We start from the raw sequence: 12,844 nt of genomic DNA, 5'->3' as shown, positions 1-12,844 counted from the left end.
GGCAACCAAGAGTCATTAATAACAAGACAAATAAAAGCTACCAGGTGGCAAAATTTTGTTGAGACTTCCATAAACGTAATGCTTTATAGAGCAATTAAGGGAGAATGCTTTGTGGCAAAGATTTGAGCATAAGTTTTTATGGAAAGCTTCACTTTTCACCTAATGCAGATGTTAAACCCTTTTGTGATGTCCAGGAATAATAGTAATATAACACAATGGTATTGAGTTGTATTGAATGAAAATAAACACTGACTGATATGAGAACAGATTTTACCTACATATCTGCATGTGTTTAAGCGTTAATCTGGTCCTTATGCTGGCTAGATTAATGAGAGGTATTGTAATATATGCAGTTGGGAATTATGCTGTGGATGCTGATGTAAGTCTGTGTAGAACTTATTTTTATTTAAGTGCAGCTTGTGCAAGAATTATTTGCTTCTGTAGAAACACAGATCACACCTTTATCACTGGTGTCCAGTAAAGATTACAGTTGTATCAGGTCTACGTAAAACCAATACAACAGTACAGCTACTACTTCGGATATCTTAAGACATGAAGGTGATAATACTAGCAGATTTGATGGCTCCTAATTGACCCAAGTCCTCTCTGCTGTTGGAAGGTTTGCTCAAAGTGACAAGAGATTGACCTCTTAAACAGTTTATAGCCTTCATTGAGAAATTAAAAATGGTTCCAAGTAGATCTGTTGGCATAAACATCTTTACTAGGTAAGACAAGTGTTTGCCCACAAAAGTAAATAACTCTTCAGACTCTTTCTGAAAGGCCCTTCTCTAAGCTTTGTTTGAACAAAACACCAGATAACTTTCCTATATTTGGTCTATACACTGGCAGTCAGTATTAAGAACTAATACTGACTCAAGTTTATTAGACTACTTTATTCTGTTCTGTTCTTTTAGCCATCCTTCTTTCTTTTAGTTGGTGCTGCACAGCAATTGGTCATACATATTTTGAGTATGTTATATTTATGATAATTACCAGGTAGTTACATGAACTGATTCAATGGCTGATGAAGTCAAGGAAACAATTCTCTCATCTCAGAAGCATGTACATTATCTTAACAGGGATAACGTATCTCAAAGAACTCCAGTTACTGTTCCAATGTGCAGCTCTTCTTCTAATAGTAAAAAATAATGGAGTTTTATTGATTAACAGTAGTTGAAAACTGCCTCTTTTCCTTAACCATGTACTTCCATCCTCTACCTGACCCACAGTCAAGCTGAAATAACTGCAATAGTAAATAATGAACATAAGCTGAATACCTTGTCTGAAAACTTTCTTTAGTCATATTTTGAAGAAAATAAATGCCTAATGCTGAGCTTACTTGCTTACTTAGAGGAACTAGATGGTTTGGGTTGTGTCCTATGACTGTTTTTTAAAATGCACCGTGGTACTTGGAAAATAAAAAAAAATAAATAAAAAACTCACACAGTTTTAAAGCCAAGATGTTAACTAAATTCAGATGTTTTTATTTATATTACGCTTTAAATGTGCTGCCTGGACGAGTCTGATAATGTAAACTGCACAAAAGCGAGTTGGGTCACACTTTAGATAAGCAACATTTCTGTGGTATGTTGAATCTAAGTTGCTTTGTGCAATCCTTGACCCTTTTATTAAGCCATCAAAAAGGCTTAGAGAGGATCTTTCAGCATCTTCCATAAAGGAAAATATTTAAGGATCTGTAAAGTAACTTGCTTCTGTTGTAAGGGAAGAAAACATAAACTTAGCTTAATTTCTCTCCTAAAAATGCCTTTCTTTCTGACTCACGATTATTTCTTCCCAGTTACACTGTTTTGTAACACGGCATTATTTTTTCTTTGTCATAATCTTTTTGTTCTCCATACCGTCTTTGACTTCTTAGTATCTCTTACTAAATTAGATATATCTGCTGGTTTTCATACAGTGCTTTTTATATTACATTTACCATCAAGATGTGTTGAATAATACTTAATCACAGAGGTGTAGGGCAGGAGTTTCAAAATAGAAGATAGAAAAAACAGTACATCTGTAAATTTGTGGAGGAAGAACAGAACTGCTGAGCTCCATTGGCTGATGGTAGAATGCCACTGAAAAAAAATAAAATGTCCAGGTGCACGGTTAATGCTCTGCTGCAATAGACGCATCAATTCCTGTGTCCTGGATTCAGCTGTGCAGATGAGTACCCAGAAAATGGCTCTACAGACAGCTTAGTATTCAGATAGTGTATTTTTAAAGTTAAATAAAATAACAAATAAGCCCTAAAGCTTTTAATTCAGAGGGGAAAAAAAAAAAAAAAAAAAAAAAGTATTATTTTTCTTCGGTTTAAGTGGACAGTCAGTAATGGCTGATACAAGAATAAACAACGGGGAACATTCTGTCCCCAAGAGGCAGATGGCAAGCCTGTTCTCTGTATATGCTTGCACCAATTGGCAGGTCTGGCAGACTGCTTTCCGGGAGTAGTACAGGCTTTTGTGAGATATGCAACATCTGGGCAGTTCCAGAGGACACATCTGGCTGGATTGCACTGCAGGTTACCCAGTAACAGCAGGAGCATTCATGGTTTCCAGACTTTTTGTATTCTCTTGCCTATGGCCCACTGCATTGAGTGTTCCCAGCAGGTGTCCAGGAGAGCAGCATCAAGAGGTGATGCTCAGTTGGAGCCTAGCGGTCGTGCTGGCTGGCTGCTGTGGGAATGCAAAGGCTCTGAAGGCAGAGCAAGCAAGCCTGCAAGTCTTGTCTGTTCTAGAGAAGTGTGCTCTCATTTCCAGTTTGCCCATTTACTATAGAAAAAAAAAGATAAGGAATAAGGGAATAAAGTGCCACTGCCTTGGTGCTGTTACTTTTGAAACGTTTTGTAAGTGTGCACTCATCATTGCTCAGGAGTATAATTTTTCATAAACTAGAGGAAATCCCTTGCCCCAATAATTGTAAAGGGAAATAATGCACATAAGGTTCATCGCTTCCCCACCAAGAAAAAAAAAGAAAAAAAAAAGAAAAAAACATTTGCAACTTCTGTGTTCACTGTTTATTGTGTACCTCTTCCTGTTCTTTTAGAGGTTTCATTTTCATTTGTTTTTCCTCACATTAAAAAAAATAAGTAAATAGACCTCTAGTATGTAATTTATTCCTAGTCTCCTGCAATTAGGTTGCAAATAACCATGTGGTTACCAAATGACAAAGTGTTATTGAAAGGAAATGTTTTGTAAGATGCACAGCAGTATGTATGTGTGGGTGTAGGTAATGCAGGTTTAGTTCTTCTGTAGGCATGCAGCCTAGGTACAGTTATGAAAATGCAAACAGTATGTTAAAATTAATACAGTTATATCAAGAAATGTATGCATGCTATATTGAGGCACATGGGATGCTAAAAGAAAGGTCTTTCGCTGCCTCCATTTTCTCAAGAGGGGGTAGATGAGTAGCTGACAGGTGCTTCTTGGTATATACACCACAGCAGCTTGTTTTACCAAGCAGAAAGTACTGCATTACTTTCACCTTCAATCAGGTGGCACATTGTGGTTATTAGACTGTCAGCGCACCTTTGTAAGGTATGTATATACATACAAGTATTAGCAGTAAGTGTGTGCTATACGTGTACCAGCCGCTGTAGTCTCTATTCAGGCAATGAGAAGAAGAATTTGGCTGACTTCAGCCCCTCAGACTTCTCTACTGGCTAAAAACAGTACAGAAAAATGAGTAAAATTATGAAGGAACAGTACAGTTTTTGGAAGGGAATCTGCTTTTCATTTTGAGGGGAACAGTGACAAACTGAGCCATATACTGCAGAAATCATGGTTGAATAAAGTGTGAAAAATAACGTTATGGAAATGTGCAAAAGGAAAATAAAGGGCAATGGAAATAGAGTGCTGGTTGAAAAAGGTGAAGCTGTAATCAACTGAAGAATAAATAAATAATAATAAAGAAACTTCTTTGTCAGTTTGCTGCTGCTACAGAGGCTTTAGGCTGCTGATGAGAAAAGACTTCCTCCCAGGTGTACCAGGAATTGGGTACTATTTTAAGGCATTGACCTGACCTCAAGGTGTTGAGGAATGCTGTATGAGTCAACCTTAACTAAGTGATCTGCAACTAACTCCAGTCCGCTGGAAAAAACTGATCTGCAATTAGGTGGATACGGAGCAATTTCCATTCAGAGCAACCAGCTGTACATATCTATGCTACTGGAGGAAACCAGGCTTATCCTGAGCTTGTAAGGAAATCTTGGTAAACTTTTTCTGCAAAGATTTTCCCTGTCAAGTGTGGCATTCATAATGAATCACCTGTATCACTTGTGGTTTTAGCTTTACGTGAAGCAAACTGATTGCTGTGCAAGATGTTATATGATGGTTACATAGACAAAACTACTTTTTCCTTGTCTGTGTCTTTTTTGAAGAGTTGGTTGTTGGTTCTGAACACACTTAGGGTTTGTGTAATTTACAGATTGCCAGCAGGACTGTTCTAGTCAAGGAAAATGTTTACTTAGATAGGAGCTGTGTTTATTCTGAGACATAATTGTGAGTGGTACAGTTTCATAAATTCCTTTTTCAAACAGTGTTTTTACGCTGTGTAATTTAGGTGAAGGGGAAGAGTGCATTGTCTTTTCTTGGTTTCAGTTCCCTTAATTGCACAAAATGAGACCCTGTCATGACTTTTGAGGTCCTTTATGCTTTAAACTTTCAACGTACCATTCATTAAATAGTCGAAGATATCATAATTCTAGCCCTTGCAAAGCAATTCAGGCAGTCTTCAGAGTAGAAATTACATCTTTATTATATATCTATATATATCTTTATATCCATATAGATACAGCATGCAAAAACACATGATACATGTTGGGTTATTTTTCTAAGAACTGGGTCTAGAAGCAGCTAGAAAGTAGTAAAAACTTTTCTAATAGCTGTTTAAAAATTTAATAACACTTCTTCATAAACTGATTTTGCCTTTAATCAGAGTTTTAACGAAATACTATCTCCATGCCTACACTGCTATCCCTAACACTTTGATTGATCATGAGGCTTTTAACAAATGCAATTTGACCTTTGTTGAAGTGCATTGAACACACATTTTTATTTTGAGGACCCCAGGTTACACAGGTCAGTAGCTTGTGGTACAGATCTCGGTGCTTCCCAGCTTTAGGTCTCCTTACCTTGTTCAACTCAGTTACGTTGGTTGTGTTTGTAGGAGCCCAAGCTTCTTGAGGCTTTTTTGTACCTAAGGCTTTGACTCTGTCCTTTTCCTTTTATAATTCTATCATCCATATTTTATTGTTTAAAAAACAGCTTTGTCAGGTATTCTCATGCAGCAGTACAACTAATTTTCATAGCTATAATTTGTTACGTATCCCAGTTGCTACAAATTGATATTTATGCTTATCCAAAAATAAAAGCATGCTGCCATGTTCCTAAATATGCAATGATGATTTAATGAAAGTTGATGTGCTCTGATGTGCTAGTAGTGTTTGTAGATATATGCTTTAACTGAGATTTTCTTAAATACATTGTTTACTTCCTGAAAAGATTGCCATATTTCCTCTAATTTAAATAATTGATCTTAGTTTAGAACATTGTCATTTCAGGAACAAAACAAACTGTCTTTGTTTGTCTCCACCACATGAAGCGGTGATGCAGAAGCTAACAGTATGCCCCTCTCTAGCAGCCTGTTATTAGAACATCCTATTTTGACCACAATTTTTTCCAATCCTTTGGGTAGTGCTGAGGCCTCAGCAGTCCTGTTTTCCTTGTGTTTCTGTGACTGTTATTCAAGTCTGACAGTTCTGGAATCTCATTTTGACCAAGAGACCAATAGGAAAATATAATTTAAGCATGCACAGCCCTCCCTGTACCATCAATGTTATTAATCCAATAGATAAAGAAGGATGAAAATGAATAGAATTTATTGTGTTATTAGTTTTTAAAAGGTCTTTTAAAATTTTAAGCATGATCTTGGCATAAGAAGAGGCTGTAAATGGAGTCTTACCTCTCGTGGAATTACCGTATAATTAGACATGACTGCAGAAGGGGGAGCTGAACCATTGGGTTTGGGCAGTGTTAGAGGCCACTTGAGAAAAGCAGCATCTGACCTGCTGGTAACTGTATTCAGCAAGGTTGTACAGGGTAGCACATTCCTGCGTGTTCTGCATATGAACACACACAAAAATTACTGGAGAAACTTTGCTTTTTAGGCCATCTTTCAGTCCTCAAAAAGCTTCAAGGAAACTATATTTAGGTAGAGTTGATTTTCATTTCAAAAGAAGTCTCAAAAAAATGCAAGGATAAATCTTTGTTCTATATTCATGTTGGTGACAGCTGTCTCACAGAGTAACATCTTTCAGTTAATTGAAATGCATTAATAAATGTATTATCCAATATCTAAAAATGAAACTACTCCAAGTGACTAAAATTACATTTCTAGAAAGAAAATCTATTGAAATGGTGTATGCAATTTTCAGTTTATAACAATTACCATAGTTGGTGACTTGAGAATAAGAATTTATCTCAGGCAGCATGTCTGTGCTGGGCAGGTGCCGCAGCCCTGGCACGGGCTGCCCCAAGGTGCTGAGGGCTCCTCCTTGGAGGGGCCGCCTGGGCATGGGGCTGGGCTCCCTGTGCTGGAGCACAGGGTTGGAGAAGGCGACCTCCAGGGGTCCTGTCAGCCTCAGCCATTCTGGGATTTTGAGTTAGTAATTACTTTGCATTACTTGAGTTAGACTACTGTAATTCAGTAATGAGGCTGAGTTAAAACCAGAGAATGAGGCTGTTGGAGAACCAGAGATACTCTTAGGTCAGACCATCTCCTCAGGAGCATGTGGAGTCAGTACACTGGGATGTCCTACCCCAGGATGTCCTATACTTGGTGGCTGCTTATTGGCGAGGGCTGTTAAGGGATTGACCTGAATTTTTGCGGTGGTTAGCAGACTGGTTACTGTGGGCTTGAATGTTTAATGCTTCTGAAATGTAATCATGTTGTTATTGGTATTCTACAGTAGTTAGAATTTTCATCATTTTTTTGCAAATAACTTGTGTTTGAATTCCTGAACTTATACTGATATTAGTACAGGCTTTGATGCTACCAGGATGACTTCAGCAGATGATGTGCAGTTGAACAAAACAAACATAAACTGCCCTGCATCAGAGCCAAAGTGTAGCACTTTCGATAAAGTTGGAAGTAGCTTACGATTACGGATGGATTCCTGGTAGCACGACTTACCTAGCAGTCTTTATGTACGGTACTTCTTACGGAACTCAAAATTAGTAGCAGCGTGAACTGGTGTTCCATCTAAGAGCAGAGCAGCGTGTGTTCTGGTGAATGGGCTAGAAGGAATTTGCCAGCTTTTAGATGGCAAGCTGAATATTTTCAAATATCTTTCTTAGAAAAACTCTAGTATGCAGAAAGTTGCAAAGCAGATTTAAATCGTTGAAGAATAATGTGTTTTGATTAAAAACACATCCTAGAAGTTTATTGACTCAGATTGCTCTGTGTGTGCGTGTCTGTGTAAAATCTGCCATGGGAGCAAGGGAAGATTGTGTATTCAATCATGATGAGTCTCTTCATGAGTCCCCTCGTGATTTGAGACTATTTCTGTTATTTTTGTCTTCTGACAAAAAGTTCCCATAGGATTCCCTCCTTGGACTCCTGAAGGATCTGGAAAAACTATTTCTGTCCAAAATAATAATAGCATGGGCTTTTGGGTTTGATCATGAACTGACATTTAAAAGTCATCTGAGGAAAGATACTTTGTGATTGAAGTCAGTTTTTGTTTAATGCAGTGGTAGCTGATCTTTCCCATCTGGTATCACAGTAGTTGACGTGACATCTTCAGTTGTCCTCTGTCCAGCTTGTGAGATTCCCTAGGAGGTACTTCCCAAGAGACCCACAAGTGGATCAGGTCGTTCTGTTGCTCCAGTTATTGCTTGGCTTTCTTTATCCCCAGAGGAAAACCTAGAAAACTGGCAGCTACACAAAAGAGAATGTGAGGGGAAAACCCAGTACCTACAGAGTGCACTTGGAAGTGTGGTCATGTAAGGACTGGGGCAGCTTTTGCCTACTCTCTGCCTGACTCTTCCATACTTGTGCCAGATGCACGTTTCACCTGAGCTATAGTCATTACATTTTACACACAGTGAAGGAAAGGTAGAGGGTGCTACTGTTTACTGGCTCTCAAATGGCCAGCATTTAACACTGCTCGCTTCCCCTCGGGTGCTGTAGCTTGACTTGCTGCTTCTGCCACACCCTCACGCTGAGGAGTCGGCCAAGGAGAGGAGCACAACCTTGTCTAGCTCTGGGTGAGGCACTGCCTCGTGCTGCTCCAAACCCTTCAGTTTTAGAACGTAATGTGTCTGAAAAGAGATGTGGGTATTTCTGTTTTGGCTTTTTTGGGTGTTTGATGGATTGCTAAGATAGGATCTTTCCTGCTAAGAAGCTGGATTTTATCCCAAACCCTGTGAATGACACACAGGATCAGATTCTCACAGCCTTCAGACTGATTGCCAAAACTCTTGCATTCAGTAAGGCACAGAACAACTGCTTCCTGTGTGCAAAACTCACCAAAGCAGTCGCTCCCATGTACAAGGGAGGGCAGTTGTGTATTTTGTGATGTCCTTGAGATACCTCTGTTTTCTGTACAAAAAATACCACCCACTAGTTGGAGGAAAAAGCACCGATCATGGCAGCTGCACGGGAGCTCACTTCCAAACAAGTAATGGGTGCATTTTGAAAATGGGAACTCTTACCTAGTTTCTCTATTTTCTGTTGTGATTCCCAAAGGTCTCAGTATGGGCGGATGAAGATAAAGCATGACTCAGTGCTCAGCTATGCTGCACTTGAGATCTCCTGTCAATGAGGAACTTAAGAGTTGAGTTCAGCAGATTCAAGTAGTCATAATTTTTAGGGTTTGCAACCTGGAACTAAAGAGACTCCTAGATTCTGAGATACCAGACAAACAAAGGCACATAGCCCATCTCTCTGATATTTGTTATTGAGAAGGAAAGCCTGGAAAACTTTTGGCATCAGAGGAGCATAATTCCACAGGGAATGAAGCTGAAAAAAATCATTGTGTTATTAGGCCAGTGTCGTTTTTGTGCTGTAACTACTATGCACTTTGTTGCCTTTTATACATCTTTGTTCTCTGGGTGCATTGTGGTCTTTATCCCCATAATAATATAATATATACTATAGATACTCTAAAAACTTAAATTGGCAAATTCCATGTGTTTTATGTCATTTGGCATTCTGCACAACCCCCCCTCAGTTTGTCATAAATTCCTACAACAGAGCAAGTTCACATCTGGTAGCAATTTCAGTATGCCAGATGAGGTGTAATCCTATAAAACCTAACTCATTTTCTCCAGCGCCTTTCAAAGATGAGCTCTCCTGCTCCTTTTCCATCAGACATACCACTTGCCCTCTGAGCTCTGCAGAATGACTTAGGCTGACAGTCTTTTCACACTTCATATAAAGTGCGGTTTTTGGAACAGGGGTTAGCATCAAGTACATAAGGCAGTACAAGCAAGTAGAGTGTTAAAGTCCTCAACATAACAAGCTTTTTCTTTTTTTTTTTTTTAATATCATGTCCCTGCAGGATACAGTAATTGTTTTTTTTTCTCAGTATTTTGATGCATATGGAGCTCCTCTTGTTCTTCGAGTAAATTGTCATCTTACATATTGCATAATATCTGAAAGATGCACACATAGCTACTATTTGGGTTGGGTTTTTTTTACATGCTTTCAAATAGTTTTAGCAAAAGTTATGTGTTTGGGGTAATTCAAGATACACATATTGAAGACTGTAAAGTATTAAATGCAGTAACAAAACAGTAATGGGATGACTGCTCAATGAGCCATCTTAGCACACTGCAGTAATTGTAAATAGCTCAAATTCCCAGTAAAGTGGCTGTTTAACAGCAGTCAATCGTTTTATATGTTCTGTAGTTTTCTGCTGTCCCATTAGATTTTGAGAAGTGGTTATTTTGGTATCTCATTGCCTTTATTGCTTTATGCTTTCAAAGCTTGCCGATCCTGTTTCTCGAAAGGAATAGAGAGTAAGGGTAACTAAATCACAGAGGTTTGGTTTGTGGATTTTTTGTGAAATGGTGATGTATTATAATGTGTTATTAAACCAAATTAACAGAACTTAATTTAAAATGTTATTTCACACTTTCCTATGTCTTGCACTAGGACTTCTCAGATCTGTTTGTTCCTGCACAATCCTGTTTTTTATTGTGATGTTATCAAATTAAATGTCTGTTGATACCATATGAATGATACTTTAAAAAAATACAAACATCAGAATTTTTTACAATTACTATTGTTACTTCTAACTATAATACACTGCCACTATTAACTTATGTATTTAAAAGTCCCTTGCAATGGGACATTACTAGCTAGAAGCCACCTTGTCTATTATGATTTCTGTGACCTAATTTATACTCTTTTGAATCTGTTTATTGACAGGCCAAATATCCTGATGTTGTAGCCCTTCCAGAAGGACAGCTGGGAGATTACATGATTCTAAGGAATCCTAAACTTCCAGGGTAAGGCAATACATGAATGGGATTTTGCTTGTATTGTTTTTAAGAAAAAGGGACAAATTTTACTTACAACTGTGGAGTGATTTTTGTAGATAAAGGATCATAAAATGCACAGTGATAATCTCTCATAGTTCTCCTTGAAAATTAAGTTATTCTTTGCTTTGTAGAACTTCTTAAACACAGAGATTAGGTGATGCCTGTTACATTTTAGGGTTATAATGACACATTGAAAACAATGAGAGAGGAAAAAAAAGAAGTAGTACATGTACAGGCTGTTTCCACATTGCCTTCTTAGAGAAGTCAAATTGTATTGCTACCTTGTGTGCCCACTGTTACATTTTAAGAAAAAAAACAGTAATAATAATAATTAATAATAATAATATATTGGATTTGGAAGCTCAAATTACAATGAAGAATTGGAATTCAAAGTTCAGGAAGGCAGGACGCATCCTTCCTCTCCTGCATCAGAAAACACATCAGGTTCAACTGCATTTGCTCCATCTTGGTTTTCTTTCTGAATTACGTTATCAGAGCAATGGGCAGAGGACAGAGGCTGAGCAGCCCTCTTAATATGGCCGGGTGGGCCGCTGGCAAATTGCTTCTGTCAGATAAAGCAGCAGTTTCTGCCCCTTGGCCTGAACAAAAGAGCTCATCCCTGCTAGCGCAAAGGCCCGCGCAGCCTGTCACACCCAGTGCTTACAGCTCTTACTTTTTTCTGTGGGAGGAGGTGCAATGATCACAAATCACTGAAGCTAAGCATAGTTCCTTGTTCTTCTTTCCCTTAAAGAAAGTAAAGAAAATCACTTACCATTTTGCTGAAAGCAGCTACAGTTATATTCTTCCATTGTTTTATAAGGAAATCAGTTAGATTGAGGTGACTGTTCAATGTCATTTATTAGTATTACTTTGCTAGGTTTATTTGGGCTCCCTGCTTGACATATTCTGTCAGGTTTGCATTTTTAAATAATTTTAAAGGAAAAAATCCTTGAAGCTTCACGTAGCAAATGCAGTAATGCAGATGGGTTGTTTTAAAGCAGCAAAGGTACCACTAATGTTTTAGACTGATCTCTGTGTACTCCACTAGGAAAACTCTTACCCTGCCAACTGTCTAACTGTTCACTTTTACTACAGTACAGTGATCTTGTCCCACCGCCAAAGCTGGAAATAAGGCAGAACACCAGAAACACTCTTGGAATAATGGGAGGGTCTAGGGATACAGGGATCTAGGCCTTGGCTGTAGTTATCTCTGTGTATTATTCTAAAAGAGCCATAAACTTTGCAGGGGTGGGTCTTATTGCAAGCCCAGAATCTCACTCTGTTTATGCAGACATTTCTTCTGAAATGAGTTTGTTTTCATGCTCTATCTAGCAGAGTATCAGACCACAGGTTGCAGAGAAATCTTCTCTTTCTTGCATATCATATTGTTTTTACCACTGTGCTCTGTAAACTTAAAATTTGTAAGAGACAAAACCAAGAACTAGGGGAAAAAAATCCTCTTGAAGTTTAAAAAGTTGAATGTACCTGGAAATGAAGTAATAACCTTCCCTTGTCAACAAATTACCAATTTTCCTTGGTTCAAAAATCTAAGAATTTCTGATTCCTAAATACAAAGATCTCTGAGTTGCATTACCGGACATGAATTTTGTTTAAGAGCACAATGAGCATGAACCTCCTGAATCCCATAGTTTTTCTGATTTTAAGAAACTAAGACAGTTGCCTAGTTAACAACTAACTTTTCTCTGGATATGATACAGGTTTGAATTAATGATTGTCTGGAAGATACATATAGATGAAGAAGGGAGAACCACACCTGTTCTGGACCTTCTGACTAAAGTACCAGAGCAAGGTAACGTCATTCTCTGCAGAGACAGACCATTTCTGAGCTTTTAAGGAGAATGCCTATCCCTTTTATTTGCCCAGCATCCCTTTAGATAAAATATATCTTGCAGAGCCCAGCCAGGCCAACAAATCCAAATCTAGCAAGCAGATAAGCTTCACCTCCTGCGTATTTATTTTAAAGAGGCTTGCAAAAAAAGTGTCTTCTTTTAGACAGCAGATAACCTGCCTTACCCTAAAATGCAAGCCTAACAGCTACTTTCAGTCACAGCATACCTGTTTGAAAATCGTGTTCGCTTTTACATTATTCTTGTAGTCTTGGAGCGGAAAATGGCACCTTTTGAAAATGCACCTACCTGCTTCCGAAGCATGCTGCTGCTGTTTGGAATTGAGACAGCAATCGAGAATCTGATCAAAGTGGCTGGCTTGGAAAAATCAATTCCAGCATTACTTACAAGAGGTAGCAATTTCAAAAGTACTTTTAATTAAGATAT

The 12,844-nt window shown here is 38.2% G+C and overlaps 1 protein-coding gene across 2 annotated transcripts in view; it reads left to right on the top strand.

Annotated features, from left to right (window-relative positions):
- CENPP (centromere protein P) overlaps window positions 1-12,844 on the top strand; it is a 139,974-nt gene extending 127,130 nt beyond the window's left edge. For both annotated transcript variants that reach the window (XM_082767941.1, XM_082767942.1), the window contains 3 exons: window positions 10,438-10,517; window positions 12,269-12,360; window positions 12,667-12,844. In XM_082767941.1, coding sequence (XP_082624067.1) covers window positions 10,438-10,517; window positions 12,269-12,360; window positions 12,667-12,839 — 345 coding nt within the window. In that variant the 3' untranslated portion in view covers window positions 12,840-12,844. The remainder of the gene's footprint in view (window positions 1-10,437; window positions 10,518-12,268; window positions 12,361-12,666) is intronic.

This window comes from Aythya marila, assembly GCF_965140915.1.
Source record: "Aythya marila genome assembly, chromosome: 10".
NCBI classification, from domain to species: Eukaryota; Metazoa; Chordata; class Aves; order Anseriformes; family Anatidae; genus Aythya; species Aythya marila.
The sequence above is the reverse complement of the archived record's forward strand: the minus strand, read 5'-3'. Positions and strand labels throughout refer to the sequence as shown.